This window comes from Sus scrofa, chromosome 1, assembly GCF_000003025.6.
Source record: "Sus scrofa isolate TJ Tabasco breed Duroc chromosome 1, Sscrofa11.1, whole genome shotgun sequence".
Lineage (NCBI taxonomy): Eukaryota > Metazoa > Chordata > Mammalia > Artiodactyla > Suidae > Sus > Sus scrofa.
The window spans coordinates 9,869,220-9,888,235 of record NC_010443.5 but is presented as its reverse complement, the minus strand read 5'-3'; the positions used below and the strand labels follow the sequence as shown (position 1 = coordinate 9,888,235).

The following is a 19,016-nucleotide window of genomic DNA, read 5'->3' as shown; positions in this document are numbered from 1 at the left end:
GACCTCTCCTTTCTCTCTCAGCTGTCGAAACAGCGTTGTCGTCAAAGCACAGGGCTTCCTGTACCCGCGTGAGGATTGGCCTGCACTGTATCGGTGGTGCCACAGTGAGACAACTGGACAAGTGGCGTGTTTACTCTGTAGTTGCAGGACAAGGAAGAAATGAGAAAATGTTACCGTTTTCTGTAGTTCGAGTATTTAATACCCAGCCAAACCTGGTTCCTGAGGGCTGTATGTCAGATGAATCACATCATTCTCATATTTGGAGTCTGATATTCAGTGGTATTTATCAGTAGCTCCATTTTTATAAATGTAAATAGTGCCATTATCCAGAAAAAGTGTGTGGCAGATGGGGTGAGCTCAGCCAGGCGTTTCGATGTTCCTTTTATGTGCCACCATGAAAAGGTGGATCAGAATTTGTATACTTCAAAAGTAGGAGTTTCAAACTTAACATATGTAGACCAGTTGAATAGAATATGTCTTCATTATCCTTATATTTTTTCTTCTGTTATTAATCCCAAATGTTAACTGCCTTGGTATAATCTTATTCCCTCCCTTTAGTGATCTATGTTAGCTTCTTTTCAGCATCTGAATAGAATTCTTCATCAGATTTCTAAGCACATTCTATTTGCTTAGGGCAAATTTTTCCCTTACTTTTTAATGCCGAGGGCAAGAACGAGATCTCTTAAAATAAATCCAGTGTCTTACTGTAAATTAGACTGAGCTCTTCAGGGCCAGAAACGAATCCTTTTTATTTTTATTTATTTATTTGTTTGTCTTTTAGCCTTTTCTTGAGTCGCTCCCACAGCATATGCAGGTTCCCAGGCTAGGGGTCCAACCGGAGCTGTAGCCACAGGCCTACGCCAGAGCCACAGCAACGCGGGATCTGAGCTGAGTCATCGACCTACACCGACCGAAGCTCACGGCAACGCTGGATCCTTAATCCACTGAGCAAGGCCAGGGATCAAACCCTGATCAGATTCGATAACCACTGTGCCACAACGGGAACTCCAGAACTGAATCTTGTTTATGCTCTGCATCCCTGCGCCTGCAACAGCACCTCCTATATAATAGATGTTCAGCTAAGATGGACCTGGACCACGGAAGGAATTTAGCGTTCACAACCACTCGGAAGTTTTGGATCTTTTCAAAGTACAGAACAACCAAAGAATAAAATATCCCTTGTTCTTAAGAAAGCTTGCCAGGAGTTCTCTTGTGGGGCAGTGTATTAAGGATCTGACATTGTCACTGCAGCGACCTGGGTGGCTGCTGTGGCTGAGGTTTAATTCCTGGCTCAGGAACTTCCACACACCAGGGGTGTGGTCAAAGAAGAAAGAAAGAAAGCTTACCATATTGATATGTCTTCTTTCAGTTTTACCGTGATAGGTCATTTGCTGTAGTGTGGAGTGTTTCTCTCTCTTTCTGTAGACATTTTGATCTTGCACCAGATTAAAGCTACCGTTTCTGCCTTCCATTCTTCCCAGACATACTTCTTCAATCAAACAGATACAATGTCAGCCTGAGCTAGAGAGCTTGCACCTGGAAAACTGCCACTAAGTGAATTGTCCAGAGGCTAAGCGTGCTGTTTATAACCCAGGAATATTTAGATGGAAATGAGTAAAAATGTGGAAAAGTTGTTAATGCTCCTAGTTTATTTCATAGAGATATCTACACCAAATATCAGTTTTTAAATTTTTTAAATTATTTTTTAACATCGTAGTTGACCTAATTCAATTGTCAGGAACAGGTTAACAAATTGATTTAGAAATAAAGGAGACCACCAAGATAATTGTTATGGAGTTGGAAGTAGGATTTTTTTTTTTTTTTTCTGTTTCTACGCAAGGCAGAAACTGTTTTGTTCCTCTTTCTATGAGAGTCTGAAGTTTTAAATATGACAGTAAACCTGCAGATGCTGAGATGTTTCATAGAGGGCACCAGTTGTCAGAAATGATCTCCTAATCTACTTTTCTAATTGCTCTTGCATATAAAGGTATTCTTATCAGTTATATTGTGAGCGTACTAAATATGAAACAGTACTGCCTTTCGGCACAAGGATGTTATCAAAAAGAGAAAATAGCTGCCTTTCCTCAAGCATTACTCTGTATACATAGTAGATCAATGCATTAAGCCATTAATGATAGTCTACCCCACCCCCGATGCAATTAATTTAGCCTCTGCTCTTAATTGAGGATACTTTTTTTTATAATCCCTGACAGACGAAAATAAACGCAAATGGGAGGTACTATACAAGAGAGAATATCTAGAAAGCTGTTTCTCATTTCTTCAGCCCCACAACTCTGCCTCTGGGCTGGGTCATGGACCAAGCCAAAGCTAGTCAGTAATGGAAGGAGTAACAGTATAGGAATTGCATTAGGATTATTGTCAAATTCCTGCTCAGTCTACTCTCCAGAGATCTGTTTTTGGAAAACAAGTATCACATACAATAAAAGTCGATTTCTATTCATTGAAGAATCATCAGTCCAAATATTAGAATATTTTAAAAGAAATATTTTGTTACTTTTGTGCATGTAATAGATTTTTTTTTTTTTGATTTGCCAATTACAGCTTGCTTTTAATAGTTAACACTCACCTGTAATTGGCTCATTATTCTTTAGGGAAGGTATTTGAGAACATCTGGATCTTAGGTAAATTCGGCATCGTGTGTTAGGTACAGTTATTTATAACAGCATTCTCTCCTGTGTGCTCTGCGTCTGTACCTCAGTGAAAGACTGCTGCCTGCCTGCTTTCCGAAGCCAGAAGGTCCTGGCTGTCTCTCTCTCTCTCTCCCATCCGCCCTACACTAGTAGTCCCATGCTGCCAACTGGGAATTTCCGCCCCCCTCTCTTTCTTCGCTGTCACCATCCCATCCCAGGCCGCTGAAGTACCATCCACACCTCCCAGGCGTTTTTCCTCTCTCAGCTCTGCTCCCCTCCTGTCCACCTGCCATGCTGCTTCCAGAATGGTCTCTCCAGAAGCCCGGCAAGATCATGTCATTCCCTCCATCAAAAGCTTTAAGAGCTTCCCTTTGCCTCTGGGCAAAGCTGTGTCGATTGCCCTCGGTTTTGGCCCCCTTCTCCTCTCAGCCAGCTTCCCTTTCTGGCCGGGCTCTCCTCACACCACGGCCTCTGAACACAGCCTCCTGCTGCACTCGGCCCCTTTGGGGTCTTCATTTAAACTCTCCTCTCCAACCCCTTTGCCACCCACTCCTCATCTCCGCCCTTGCCTGTCTGAGCAATCCTTCATGTCTGCAAAACAGCCGGCACCTTGTAGGTCCTTGAGTCTGTGTTTTCTGAGTGAACCAAGGAGGAAGCAGTACTGGTTACAGTGCTGCCCCCAGGCCGGGCCGTCCCCAAGCAGGCCAGCCGTGCCCCTGCTCGGGACCCCCTGCTGGGATGAACAGTGGCCTTCTGGCCCCAGCTCGAGCTCTGGGGGGGCCAGGACCACGTGGCCTTGTTCAGTGTTATAGCTCCAGGTCCTCTAACGTACCTTCTTTTCCTCATCTTAATCTTTAGGTAATTTGGAACCGTAAAATCTGGGCTTAGGTGCAGACTTCAGCACTAACTGGTTTGCTGACCTTGGACAGTTAATTCAATCTCTGCTTCCTCATTTGTAAAATGGGGATCAACTATCCCATGGATTTGTCGCAGGGTCCAATGCGGCCTTGTATCCAAAAGCGATATATGGCAAAGCACTGTCCAAATAGTGATAATGAGCACAAGCATCGGGCACAGATGACGGAGGTGAGACCCGGGTCGAGAGCCTTGAGAGGTGGCTTCTTTGCTTCTTCCAGCACATAGTGACTCACTCACAGTGGTCTTGGCCCTCCTTGCAGCTAAAAGAGCAGAGGACCGTATAGCGAAAGGCTGGCTATTGTGTCCCCGCCTGCCACCTGCGTGACCAGTCTGACCCCTCCCTGACTCTGATTTCCCCACTGAGAGATGATGTCAGCAGGTTTGCAGGGTGGGAGGGGAGACCCTAGCTGCTTTCGTCTGTGCCCCTGAACACAGGGCGCTGCAGTGGCAGGAAGGGAAGAGGGAGCGACTCTGCCCGTTAACCTGATGGCGCAGCTGGGAGAACCCTGGGGGCCTGGGTTACAGCCTGGAACGGGTCGTTCGTTTCTGTCTTCCTCAGAGCAGCTCATGTTGTGAAGAGAAGCAGGCAGGCAGATAAACACTGAAGATATTAAAATGTAACAAGAATATTCTTTAAAATCTGTTTTTCTCTCCTGATGGGAATCTGACACCTATTTGTGATGAGAAATGACTCTGTGTTGATCGTCGGAGCCTCTCCGACGTTATTTCACACGTGTGGAGAGACATCTTTTAGTGAACTGGCTTGAAGAAACAAGGCAGTTATCCTGGGACTTCCTAACAGATGCCAACAGGAAAATAAACTGTCCGTGCACCAAAGGAAAAGCGTGCCTTGCTCTTGGTGGCTTAGGGAACCTTGGGGTTTTCGTCGCTGTCCCAGCAGTGCTGGAGCTCCGCCCTGAAGAGGCCCCTCTGACGCAGGAAGCACGTTTTTGTGAGGTCGGCTCTGTGCCCACTCGCTCTCCTGTTTGCTCTTTCGAGGATGGGATGAACCGTCATTGGGGCTTTGTGCTTCATGCTGTTTTTTCCAACGGGATATAAGTTCTCCAGTGCTTGCAGAATTTGTTGTCTTGCATGAAGAGGAAAAGGTTATACAGTTGGAGGCTCAGGTCCACGTTAAAATACCTTCCAGTTTAATTTTCTGAAATTCCCTATACTTGCTCCATTATTTGACTTCCTTTCTAAATCAGTTTTATAACACCCTTGAACTTAGGGGTGCATTTTCATTGGATGGTCCTTTAACCATCACTGACTGTTTTGACGTTGTGACAACCTCTCTTCGCCTGTTTGGGTTCATGGAGCTGTCTTCTCTATTTTTGTATATACCATTCCTCCAGATAGGCCTTAAAACCTAAGTATAATTTCATTTTGTTTTTGAGAATTTTTAAAGTACTTCTAAAGAAAAACTGTATCTTTCTCTCTTGTCCAGTAAATAATTTTTCCTCATTCATACTGCATAAAAATATTCTATATTCATTTCATCTCTTATATGGAAAATGTGATTTGTTTATAATGACTATATAAATCAGTTGGCTTAATTTTTATTTGATCTGCTCAGGTTTGGACAGTAACACTGGATCTTTCTCTTCTGTAAGAATTTTCCTTTTTTCAGATAAGAGAATCATATAGCATTTTTTAAAACCAGGAAAAATGTCTACTTAATAAACCACAAATAATACAGTGCTGAAGAAAATATTCGAAAGTCCTAAAAAATCACTTTTCTCATAGGAATATAGATAAACATTTTCGAAATGCTAACTCTCTGTTAGGCCATTTTTCCAATATTTCAAGACAGCAGTGAGGAATTTAAAAAATATGTTAAGGGAAAAAAGTCTCTTTGGCTTAGTCTTTAATGCTGGTCTCTATATAAAGATTGAAGTAGCATTTTCCCTAGACCTAACATGACTTACACTGCTGCGTAACAGAATGGATTATTTTTGTCTAGAATTTTCCATTGATATTAATAGAAATAATCCTAATAGGAGAATGACCCTAATGAAAACCATTCTTAACCTGTAGACGGAATCACTCCAGGTAAGGTCCTGGCAACCCCGCCACCAATCTTGCCGTCATCTGTTGGATACATGGAAACGGGCATTCAAAAAATTATCAAGTTACGGAGTTCCCTGGTGGCTCAACTGGGTATAAGGATCCAGTGTTGTCACTGCTTTGGCACAGGTTCTGTCCCTGGCCAGGGAACTTCCACATACTGCAAGTGCAGCAAAAAAAAAAAAAAAAAAAGAAAAGAAAAGATCATAACTAAATATCTAAACCCTGCGCCTTTGGAATAAATTTTAAGACAAGTTGTTAGCATTTTACTAGGTCCTAGAAATGAGCCTGGCCAAGATCAGGCATTCACCGCACGAGCTCTAGGGCTCCTCACAAGCCCCCAGCAGAAGAGCAGGACCCCTATGCTGTGCCAAGGTCTTGGGGTTTTTTCCTTTATAGCCAGAGAGGGAATAGTCTTCTTTCAGACTCTGATCTCCCTTCAAACCCACACAAAACCTAATGGATTGAGTCAACCATTGCGCAAGTGTTTATCAGGCTGGTTGTCATCATGGGGCTTGGGATCCGGTAACAAACAAAAATCAAGATCCTTGCTCTTTATGTTGAGAGTCTCTTCGGGCACTTGACAGGAATCTTTTTTTTTTTTTTTTTTTTTGGCTTTTTTAAGGGCTGCACTTGTGACATATGGAAGTTCCCAGGCTAGGGGTCAAATGGGAGCTGCAGCTGCCGACCTCTGCCCCAGCCGCAGCAACACTGGTTTCTTAACCCACTGAGCGAGGCCAGGGGTTAAACCCACATCTTCATGGATACGAGTTGGGTTTGTTACCACTGAGCCACAACAGGAACTCCGACAGAAATCTTGATATCTGTATCTATCCGCCTACCTCTCCCCCCCCCCCCCCGCCCCCCGTCTCCTCCTCCCTCCCCTCCCCTCTCTCTTCATAAGCAGACTCCGGGGACTCTGCAGAACTGGGAAGGATGTACACTGAGCCTTACCCACTCAGAGCTAATCAGGGCTCTAGCTGTTGGTCAAAAGTGGCCTGAGACTGACGAGCTTCAGTGTTCTGAGCCAGATAGTGTGGCCAGCCAGTTATTTCTGGAACCAGCTGTCGGGAAAAGGGCGCTGGTTTCTGGATAGTCAGCTCCGTGAGGACGCTCGCCAGTAGCTGTACCCGGCTCTGCTGGAGGAGGTGCCGCACAGGCAGGCCCAGCACAGCGGCCCAGAGCGGCCTGCCGCCAGCTGCCTGGGGAAGGGCACCACGCCCTTGGCCGGGAGGCCCACAGGAGGTGGCGTTTATCGCTCCGGGAATTAACCCCCGTCCAGGGATCTGTAGTGCTTTCCGACTGCTGTGGAGAATGTGGGTTCAAGGGAAGCCTGGCAGGGAGGACCAGTTTGAAAACTTGGAGCCACTCAGATGGAAAGTAAACACTGTGTTGTATTAAAAGTAACATGAAAAATAGGAGCTGTCATTTATGGGGCCTCTGTTCCGTGTGCAGGCCCTGAGCTGCATGCTTTAGGTCGCCTTTTCTCACTTAATCTTAGGAGTTGGGCTGAAGCGTCATCCACCTTTCAGAGAAGGAAGCTGAGGTTCCACTATTAACTAACTTGCCTGAAGTCATCTAACTGTGAGCCAGAGTTTGACTTTGCAGTGACGGAGGAGGTGGACAGAGAGGCTCTGCATTTAGCAGCTGTATAGGTTTGGAAGTAGCCGCTCTAACGGTGGTGAGGCCGTCGGCTGTCAGTCGTTCCTTCCTTGAGCAGCTGTCCTCCTTTCCCCGAATATACTCGCAAATGAGCCAGACCATCCCGTTTGTTCAGCTGTTTTCCCAAAGTAATGGGAAATGGGTTCTGAATGGAGACGTTTTCTCATTCATTAAACGCGTGCCCTGTTTGGTTCCAAGTCTGTGCCAGTCACCTTGCTCGGTCCTGAGGAGACAGATGTGAAGGTTTCTTAAAGGCTCGGTGCTCGCACTGTGGGGGGAGACGGTCACCCCAGCAAATAATGATGACAGTGTGGCAACCACTCTACCTCAGCTGCATGGAGTGTGGGGGGTGTCTGCTTTCCTGGAAGGCCGGGGAATGCCCTGGAGGGCAACAGGAGGCAGAGCCAGGGAGGAGAGGAGGGGAATGGCCCCCTGGGCACATGGGAATGGCCCCCGTGTTCAGCAGAGGGTGCGGTCCAGCATTCTGTCCCGCTCAGTCATGGGGTTTTTAATTGAAAATATATAGAGAATTTCAGAGTACATGACACATCATCAGGACAGAAATTGTTTTGTGAAGCTTACAGTGTGTGTCTGTGTCAATACCGAATGTGAATAAAGAGACATTTACATATACTCACACGTGCACATTGAATCATGGTATAGTATAATATATATTTTTTGTCTTGTCTTTTTAGGGCCGCACCTGCAGCATATGGAGGTTCCCAGGCTAGGGGTCAGATTGGAGCTGTAGCCGCCAGCCTGCACCACAGCTCACGTCAATGCTGGATCCTTAACCCACTGAGCAAGGCCAGGGATGGAACCTGCATCTTCATGGATGCTAGTTGGCTTCGTTAACCCCTGAGCCATGGCCGAAACTCCCAAAATATATTTCTTTAGTATGGGTTGTGATTGAAAACGTTTGAAACGTTGAAAGCGAATTAACCTCTACGAGCCTCAGTGTCCTCATAGTTGTTTTGAAGTTTAAATGAGCTAATAATGGACAAAGCCATTAGCACGAGATATCTGCTAGTTACATGCAAATGTTATTCGACTGGTGAGGAGCACATTTCCAGGTCTTCGTAAGGAACCAACTGTGTGAAGATGGGCAGGTCTGGAGCAGCCTGGTGCCTGTGGGGAGGTGGAAGGGTCTGGGGGAGGGCGACAGAGAGGTTGAGCCAGCCGTGATGGGCCAGCCGTGGTGGGGCTGGAGAAACAGGTCGGGTCACATCCTGAAAAGGCTTGATGGCTGGGCTAGTGCGTTTGGCTTCGTTCTGTTAAGCAGTCAAGGCCGGGGACTAGTCTTGGAGCACAGGCTGTTGAACATCCCTGTGGAGAGACGAGAAAGGCTGGGGTTCGGAGCATCATGCCCTGGCCTTGGAGGGCGCGGGGGACGTTTCCTTCTTCTGAAGGGCGGGAATTCCGTCAGGGCGGGACACGGAGGTGGCGGGCTGCTGTGGGAGAGGGTGAGCCTTTTCCCGCACGTGGCTGACTGGTAGCAGCAGCGGGCGAGGAGGAGCCTTCAGGAAAGGGGTTGTAAATGTTGAACTAACCATCGACCAGCCCTGACCAGATGAGGGTGCCCAGGGCCCGTGGGACGCAGCGGAATGCAGGACCGTCCGCTTCCGAGGAGCGGCATCGCGGCATCCACCTCGCTGGTCAGGTGTATTTCTGGCTCAGTTGGACCTGCTTAGATTTGTCTGCATCTTTCCTTCAGCTGAGGCCTCAGCCTAACTAGGACTTCTTCAGAGAAATGTCCTCATCCCCAGTCTAAGCTGGGCCCTCTTATAGCCTCGTGGTTTCTGTCCCTCTGTTTTCTTGTACTCAGCACATGCTTAGTCTAAGTTGTACGCTGGGCGGCTGTCTCTGCTCCTAGCGCGCGAGGTCCACGGGGGCAGACCCTGTTTTGCTCATTGTTTACGTCCCCAGCGCCTGGCATGCAGCCGGGCATCTCATCATCGGCTGCTTTGTGATTTTAGTTTATCATTTGTCCCTGTTGACAGGTTTTATTTTCTGTTCAACTAAATTGTGATTCTTCAAGGACAACGATCACATTCTTCACTTTTTTTTAATGCTGTCTTATTCTTACTGCAGTTCCGTGAATGCAAGAGTGAAATTGGAGCATGCTGGTAGAAGATTTGTGTATCATTACTGCGGATTGAGTTACCAGTGTGATAGCTTAGATCAGAACTCACGCAGGGAATGAAGAGCTTGTGGCGTCGCTAAAAAGGCAATAGTAATGTCTTTGTGCAGCCTCCTCACCGTGTTTTTCAGTTTAGAAAAGCACGTTCACGTGTATTTTTATTTGCCTCTCAGAATGATCTTGGAAGCCCGGATAGGAAGTGCATTCACTGTTTCATACAAGAGAACGTGGGTCCACACCGTGGATGGCGGAGGCAGCCCCTAACCCACATCTGATTCCAAACAGATGCAGTGTGAGGTGTGTCTGTGTGTTTCCTATCAATACATCACCTCTTCTCTCAGAATCCAGCTTGTGCCTCTTTTGCAGTTTGGTCGAGCAAGTGTTTGTGATTGCATAAGCATGTAATGAAGGACTGGATAGTAAATCCATTTACATAAATGTTCTATGGATTCATGTTATGGATGAAATGTCTAAGTGATATTTCATATAGAGTTTCTAAGGTTTTTCAGTAAATCCTTTCATATAATGTAAATAATAATTTTCTAAATTAGTCCTTTTGCCCAAAGTTTGAATTTTCCCTGTTAGATTATTTACATAGGGCATATAATTCCATAATGCATCTAGTAATTCAATACACTTTTATAATATATGGGAAATTCACTTTATACTTTCTAAATTTTCCTTACTAGTTTGGTTTTCTAAACTCAGTTGGCTTAGTACTAGAAAAATGTCACAACTTTTTTGAAAAGCAGCTTCATTCTCTCAGCTGTTAGTTTTTCTATTCATAAACTGTTACAAGCTGCCATTTTATAGTAACTTTCTAAAGTAAGCAAAATACAATCAAATAAATAGTTGCTATAAATAGAAAATTATTGGTTGAAATTTTCGTTTTGGAAACAGTTTAACATTTCATTCAAAGTAAAGGTTAAAGTAAAACAAAATGAAAAATATCCCCCAAATAAATATACATGCAAATTACAGACCTGAATTAAATTTTTCTTAAAAGCTTAAGGCAGAATCAAAGAGAACTAGAGCTGGAAGTGCCACTGTAAGTGTTATATGTCGTCCCTCTCCCCATTGAACAGATGAGGAAACTGAGGCCAGAAAGGCCAGGTTTATGGCCGTATTCTGCACAGCAAACGTGGAAGGCCTGGGACCAGCTTCCTCGTCAGTTCCCTTTCTGTCACACCATTCTGCCTCTCTTGCCTTCCTTTTTTGAATATATAATTCTAGTAATAGCTACTAATTACTGAAAGCTCATTGTATGCCAGGCACTGCTATACATTTTTTACAGGTATCATCATTTAATCCCCAGAGCAACCCTGTGAGGTAGATATATTTGTCCCTACTTTACAGATGAGGAAACCAATAGTAGACCTGCAGATTCCTATCTTTAGGATGAAACATAGAAATATTTCTTTTTTCATTAACTTCTGTCCTCTAGTTTTTCATCAATTTGTTTAGATTAGGATGGTGTTCAGAAATCTTTAAAAAATATGATTATACCATAATGGAAGGCTTTTTTAGCAGAATTACTTCTGGCATTTAATTCTGATCATATATTACATCTCACTATACGTACCACCTTAACTGGTTTCCTAACTTTTAGCCTTTCTCTCCTTCAGTCTTTCTTCATGCTGCATATTACGGTAGAATTAGCTTTCAAAAATGCAAATCAGATCACACTGCTTTCCTGCTAAGACTGTATACAGCCTTTCCCAGTGTTAATCAGACTGATGGACCAGTTTTCCATAGGACTGCAGATACAAGAGTTTTGGTGAAGCACACAGCTATTTATTATGGTAATGGGAGCTGAATCTGCAAGACGCAGTTGCCAACAGCAAAGTGGGCCAATAGAATAAGGAGTTGTAGAAAAGAAGTCAAAACTGTTGTAAAACAGACTGTTCACCTTTACTCATGATGACGGAAATACATACTCTAACATAAACAAATTATAACATATCCCTGAAAGAATGTATTAAAAACCATTTGCCTTTGGTGAGGGGATCTCAGTGGTAGGAGGTGGGGATATATGTCCTTTTAACCTTTTGTAATTTGTAGAAAGTTACACATATTTATTTATTTTTATTTTATTTATTATTTTTTAATGATTTTTATTTTTTCCATTGTAGTTGGCTTATAGTGTTCTGTCCGTTTTCTACTGTACAGCAAAATGACTCAGTCACACACACACACATACACATTTTTTTCTCACATTACTCTCCATCATGCTCCATCACAAGTGACTAGATACAGTTCCCAGTGCTCTACAGCAGGATCTCACGGCTTATCCACTTGGATCCCACATATTTAAATAACAAACAAATGTAGAAAGAAAAACTAGCTTGTTCATTCTAGTTGGAAACTACATCCGCATGTGAGATATTCAGGAGCTAAAAGATACAGCAGTTTATGGACCAGAAAATTACCATCCTCATGTCCTTGAGTGTCATATTTCTCGTTGCAGACCCTCTCACGTGCTGTCTCGGTTGACTCTACAACAGCCTCATCTGCATTTAAGATGAGGAAACTGGAGTTCTCATTGCGGCACAGTGGACACAAATCTGACTAGTATCCATGAGGATGCCAGTTCAATCCCTGGCCCCGCCCAGCGGGTTGGGGATCTGGCGTTGCTGTGAGCTGTGGTGTAGGTCGCAGACATGGCTTGGATCCTGTGTTGCTTTGGCTGTGGTGCAGGCCGGCAACTGGACCTCCAGTTCGACCCCTAGCCTGGGAACTTCCATATGCCACAGGTGTGGCCCTAAAAAGCAAGAAAAAAAAAAAAAAAGATGGGGAAACTCAGTCTCAGACAAATGATGACTCACCTAAGGGGTCACACAGCTCCTTTGATGAGTACACACGCTACAGTTTATCCATGTACCCGTCTGTCTCCCCTCCTAGATTCTGAGCTAGCGACAGGAACAAGGCTGTGATCTAGGCCTTCTACTCCCAGCTGACTGCCAGTAGATGATTATAGCTCAGAAGAGTCAGGGAAATTATGTCACCTCCTTTCATTGTCTTGGGAAATACATGGAAAAGGATGAGTCTCACCAAAAATATAAAACAAGATTTCAGGAACCTCTTCTTGTAAGTGGTGCTATTGCAAAACCGTACAGAGAGGAAAAAATTATCTTTCCGATCCTAATTTCTATGGAAGGAGATGGATTCCATGCTCCATAAAACCTTATCTCTAAGTTGTGGATGGACTCTGATTCCATTTGGATTAGCTTTAACACACTACCTCTTCTGGAGCCTTGTCTCAGACTTGATTTTCTGCAAAATTCCAGTGATGAGTGAGATAGTTCAAGTGGATCATGGTCGCTGGGTGGGGGGAGTTTGTGGGGGGGGGGTGTGTGTTTAAGGACTGAGTAAAAAGTTAGAAATAAAGAAACAACTTGTTGAGATAAGAATCCTCAGAAGTCATTTGAACAAACCTTAAGCCTATATATACACACACACTAAGTGTCTCAGAGCAGCAATAACTTAAGGATGTGCTGTATCATCAGAGGTTCTAAGTCCTTCACATGGACACTTTCATGGTTGAAGTTGAAATTTGATGCTAAAAAAAAGGACGCGTTTTGTTTTCCTTAAACTAATGAAAAAGAAAACAGTCATTCTCCAAAAGAAAGAAGAAAAACTTACACAATCTGCGTGGAATTTCAACATGTTTTTTATTAAACAGGACTCTACGTGAAACTCTTGAGAATTTTATAGTAAGGCTTAGATAAATATTTCATGTTACATCTTAAGATGGAATCATTTATAGTAATTTTAGCGCTCTGATTTCTGTTTGTTTTCAGATTTGAAAAAGCAAACATTTTCTGTGATGATTTATATCTGGGAGCTGCCAATTGAGCCCAATTTCACAAGACTTATCTTTATAAATAAATGAAGTAGGCTAATAAGGAACAGCTCTACTTAGTTGTATTTTATGTCTATCTCTTTAGACAGAAGCCGTGTTGGAAGTTTTTTTTTTCTTTCCTTACTGAAATGTAAATCACGGCCTTTGTAAACACCCTTCTTGACTTAACCCCCTAAATTTAAGCTGACCTGGGATCCTCGGGAGACCCTCTCTGGAAGCTGCTGCTCTCGGTCCCCCTGTGGAGGAGGCCGAAACCTGCCCGCCCGCGCTCTCCCTGTGCCAGAGCCCTCAGCCGACAACCATGAACTCTCACCGACTCCAACTCCCGGGTTCTGGGAGCTGTTCTTCACACTGCCCTGTATCAGTTTGCTGACTTGCTGATTTGTCTGTGTCTTGATTTGGGGTATTCTTTGTCTAAACGCGTATTCGCCCTTCTTCTCTGAACCACTGTTGATGGGGCTGGACCTTGACCTTAGAGTCCTTTGCCATTTAAAGACGCATTTGCTTTCTCCATTTGGACGACTACCTGCCAGCCCCTCCTCTGCTGTGCTCAGCGCTCGGGGAGCACAGGGGAGTTTAAGGCTCGTTCATTCCGCCCGTGGATGCTGAGGCTGCCTCGGGCCCTGACGATGCAGCGGGGAGCGTGGCGTGATCCGCGCCTTCATGGGGCTTACGCTTCAGTGTGGGCGACAGAGGTTGAGTTGAATCAGAAATAAAGTACGATGACTGCAGCTTATGAAACGTACAGTGGGGAAGAGAGTGAGGGCGGGGAGTGGCGCAGGCAGGGAGGGCGGCCCAAGGGAGCGGGAGAGGAATCTCAGGGAGGGAACAGGAGAGGGCGGAGTTGGGGAGAAGAAGGCAGAGTGGGTTTGGCCTTCTTCGGACCCTGCTGGTTCACAGCTCACCCCTAAGGGACAGTCGGTGTCAGGTGGTGAGGCTGCAGCATGGTAACAGCCAGGGTGATCAGAGGGGAGAAAAGCAGGTTTGGCCTGGGGAGTGCCGGGTGCAGGCCTGGGCCTGGGAGAAGGCTGGGGTGTGTGCGGGCCGGGGCCTCACAGCCCAGACAGCGGGAAGTGGGCAGAGGCCCGAGGGTGCACAGCCTGTCTGGCCCGCAGGACGGAGCTTGAGAGTGCGTACGCTTAGCCGCCCTTCCTCCCTCCCGCCTTCCCCTCGTTCAAGTGCACAATCCGTCTGGGTTCCCAGGAACTCCGATGAAAGAGCCTCCAGGCTCAGGACTAGGGTAGCCCAGGGGCCCTGTCACGTCCTCCGTCTCGGGTTGGAGATGTCTCAGATGTTCTTTACGAGAATCCTGCCAGCCTCCTCACATCCCCCTCCCACACAACTCCGTGTCCACTTTTGTCACCTGCATTTATGTATTTCCCTTTATTTCCCACGTAGGTTTTATGGCAGGCACACAAAGAAACCCTCAGATGTCTCAGTATGGAGCTCAGCAGACAGGACCATCCATGTCGCCTCATCCTTCTCCTGGAGGCCAGATGCATCCCGGAATCAGTAGCTTTCAGCAGAGTAACTCAAGTGGGACTTACGGTCCACAGATGAGCCAGTATGGACCACAAGGTAAAAACGTTCCTACAAAATGCATTGCAGTAGGTTGTAGAAATTTTAATATCTTGGTCCTTCAAGACCTTAATATGATAAACGTCTTTTAAGATCCCGTTATTTGTTTCCTGGCGCATTTGTGAGGTTAATGCAACCCCACGGTCCTTCGTTGCCCATGGTGATGGGAAGAATAATTATAGCAGCTATTCATTAAGCATTCATGCAGCAGACACTGCGGTAAGTGCTCTTCATACGTGTGTTATTAATAATAAAGGAGCGACTCCTTGTTTCCGTGATGTAGCCCTAATTGCTTGTTGAGAAAACAACACAGGCCTCGTCCTCAAAAAGTTGCTGATCTAAAACTGAGGTTGCTTTCTGTTGAGTTCTGATTCCCCTCCTTCTCCGCAATTATCTTCGTAACAACACGCTCCCTCCTCAGAAGGACCTCAGCCCATCCTCTCCTCGTCGGTCTCCAGAGTGCTCTGTCGGGTAAACAGTAGTTCTGGTTTTCACCGTCATTACCGGTTTTACTCTCAGAAGACAAGTCAGAGCCTGAAATGAGCATGTCTTTCAAAAAGGAAGATAAGGCAACAGGAGAAAAATTAGTGGCACCAGGCCCCAAATGCACCGTTTACACTCGGCCTTCCTGGGCGTTGATGTCTGTTTTGTCTTCCGCGTGCAGCATCCTCCTTTCGGGGTTCTTAACCTGATAGATACACATATTCTTCTAAGTCACTTTTGGCAGCAAGGCATTCGAATTTTAGCACCTTCTTTATATTTTGTTTATTTAAATTAGACATTAATGGATAATTTAGAGAGAATGAGCTCATCTGGCACAATTCCCAGAGTTTCCTCATTTCTGAAAATACCAGGAATATTCCAAGTGAAGATGACGCCTGCTAGGAAACTGTAGTAAAACCGTCACTGCCTCCACAGCAAAGCCAGGTCCCCGGACTAAATAACGCCCTCATGGTCCTGCGAGCACTTGCATCTGCCCGCAAAACGTGCAGTGCTGAGGCCCTTTGAGGCTCGCCAGCCATCCGGTGAGACCCTGCAAGGCCAGCGGCTCCTCTGAGGAGGTCGGGCACCTTCTCAGCTTTTCATCTGGTGTTTCTCAGAAACGCTTTCTCTACTTCACCGTTTACAAGCCGTCTTGTTTTCTGAAGATCTCTTTCCAAAGAATTTGAAGCACCTCAGTACTGTCAGTTTACCACCGTCACCTTGCCTCTGGTGTTTTACAGTCCAAGTATTTCTGTTACTGGGAAAACTGAGTTACAATGCCCAAAACCAACGTTTCCCGTGGCCCCTTCCTGCCTCGGTCCGGGTGCCTGTGGTCAGAGTGGATGATCCGCTCCGTTCCGCGTCAGAAATGCATGTCCACGCTGTTGACCCCAGGGAGCCCCGGGAATTTAAGGTCCCGGTTGACAGTAAGAGTCTACCCAGCTCCCCCTCAGCCCCAGGGAGTTGTGATGCGTGGCAGTTTGTTGCTGAGCGAAGGCAGGACGTGTCCCTCAGCTGTGAGAACAGCCCTGCCCGCTGCAGCCGCTCGGTGAGTGTCCTCAAATCAGCTAACGGGAAAAGAAGAAAACTAGGGAAAGTTGGAAAAGCAGTTTCTAAGTTGCAACATGCACCGACAATGTGGGCTTTTGCCCGAAATATATTTGGAGACAGGGTCAGAGCATTATTCTCAGAATTAGGGCCTCAACCACGAACACAAGGCTCACGCAGGCCTCGGAACTGGTCCCTACTCTCGAATAACTCCCTCCTGCGCCCTGCCCTCTGCTGATCTCAGGAAGGGGCCGTGGAGCCGGGCACTCGCTAGTGAGGCTTTTGTGAACAGCTCGGCAAGCACTTAAGCTTGAGGAGTTAATAACACAAAAGGTAATTTATGGAATGGGTTATTCTCTTAAAACTCTCAGTCTTCGGGAATCGTTGACTCTTAAGATCCTTGATTTCCGAGCCCTGAAACGGTGAGGGTTTTCTCACTCAAGCTTGTGTGCCTTGGAAAATTGCTTACTCTCCGGGATTTCCTTTTCCTGTAGAAAATGAGAAAGTTAGATTGGGTTACCCTTGGCGATTGCTTCTGATTCTCCTGTTCCGAGTCTAAATTTTGCTTCAACTCCAAAGTCTTTTACGTCCGTGTGGCCTGCTGGATCCATGGCGTAGCCTTTTGGTTTTATAGTCAAGAAGGTTTTTATTTGACTTTTTTTTTTAAGGCGTAGATACTAAGACAATTTAAAATAAGAGTGATGATTTCCAGAGTTCCCACTGTGGCACAGTGGAAACAAATCCGACTAGTGACCATGAGATTTCGGGTTTGATCCCTGGCCTTGCTCAGTGGGTGAAGGATCCGGCGTTGCCGCGAGCTGTGGTGTAGGTTGCAGACGCGGTTCGGATCCCGAGTTGCTGTGGCCGTGGTGAAGGCCGGCAGCTGCAGCTCTGATTTGACCCCTAACCTGGGAACCTCCATATGCTACAGGTGTGACCCTAAAAAGACAAGAAAGAGAAGGAGAGGAAGGAAGGAAGGAAGGAAATTTCCACACACAGCCCTTTCTCACTTTGAAAAATCCAAGTGCCTGCGCATTTGCTGTCTCTGTTCTCCTCCCAAGTGGCATCTCCAGAACATTACACCCGAGGTGCGTCCCCCCCGAGCTCCTTGACCGGCTCCCAGTGCCATGAGCTGGAAGTGCATGTCCGGGCGCTCTGTGTTCAGATCACACTTGCTTTCCTCCGCGTCTTCTCCTCTCCCCAGCAGATAGTGGATGACAGGCAATTACGCTTGTAACCTGTACCACTCAATTCAGTAAGTGTTCTTGCCTTTACACTTCTGTCTTGGTTGATCCTTGTAACAGAGCCCCAAATGGACTTTCTTTCTCTTTATTAACTGCGCAAATGATTAGTCAAATACTCAGCTTTCATCTTCGTGTTAAGCCTTATGATGTCTCTGTAAGAATCACTTGGGCAGAGACCCACAGGTCATCAGTCTCATCCTCTATGTCTTTTTCTAACTAGATGGGTTTCTGCTGGGCTAGTATTGTTTTCAAGAGCTCTTAGGGGAAAATAGTTACCATCTCTTTTCACTAACTTTTTTGTTATCAGGAGCAGCTTCTTCAAGATTATTCGTAATGGGAGAGGGAGTGGGACGGATGGGGGATCTTGGGGTTAGGAGATGCAGACTGTTGCCTGGAATGGATTAGCAATGAGATCCTGCTGTGTAGCACTGGGAACTCTGTCTAGTCACTTATGATGGAACATGCAGTGTGAGAAAAAAGAATCTGTACACGTATGTGTAACTGGGTCACCACGCTGTACAGTAGAAAATGGACAGAACACTGTAAACCAGGTATAACGGGAAAAAAATAAAGATCATTATATTAAAAAAAAAAAAAAGATTATTAGTAATAACAACCACGATTTTTCCAACACACTGGGTCCTGGGTCTTGGTCTTAGTGTTTTTTCCTATCTTAACTCATTTAATCCTCAGAGCATGCTATGTAGTAGGTGCTATTATCACTCCACTTGACAGACAGAGAAACTGAGGCCTGCACCAAGCACACACCTTCGCCCAGGGCACACAGCAGTCATGCTAGGATACAAATTCGGGCATACTTACCCATTTTCTTAATCAGTGGGAAGCATGTGGCATTATCCCATTTTGCCGATGAGCAGGTTAAGTAATTTACTCAGCTGGTAGTTGCAGAGCCAGGGTTCAACCCGAGGGAGACTTAAGAGGCCACTCACAGAGTCCCTGCTGTGTCGCTTCCCATGCCTCGGATTCACTCCCTCCTTGCTAGTTCCTTCATTCAATGAGCTGCTGGGGAAATTCAAAAGTCAAGCTGCTTGCCTTCAAGGACAAGAAACATTTGGGGATGATAAGCTTCAAAAAACACTGAAAATGCTAGAGATTCAGAAAAAAGTTCCTATTAAGAGGAAATTTTTAGAAATATATATTAATACTATAAAATCTGAATTATTAAATATCCAAGTGGGATGAAGCCAAGCTACTTGTGTAAAAATGCTTAATTGCAGTATGCTTAATGAAATGGTACTTTTCTACCTTCCAGCAAGCACATGTAAAATAACTACCCTTACAAGCTGTTTGTCAGTAGAGAGGGCCACAGGGACTGGCTCTAATAAATAGAAAGGAATTATGTA

General features: G+C 45.5%; 1 protein-coding gene across 13 annotated transcripts in view; it reads left to right on the top strand.

Annotated features, from left to right (window-relative positions):
- ARID1B (AT-rich interaction domain 1B) overlaps positions 1-19,016 on the top strand; it is a 435,755-nt gene that overhangs the window by 339,146 nt on the left and 77,593 nt on the right. For all 13 annotated transcript variants that reach the window (XM_021071898.1, XM_021071928.1, XM_021071886.1 and 10 more), the window contains one exon: positions 14,699-14,878. In XM_021071898.1, the coding sequence (XP_020927557.1) occupies positions 14,699-14,878 (180 nt within the window). The remainder of the gene's footprint in view (positions 1-14,698; positions 14,879-19,016) is intronic.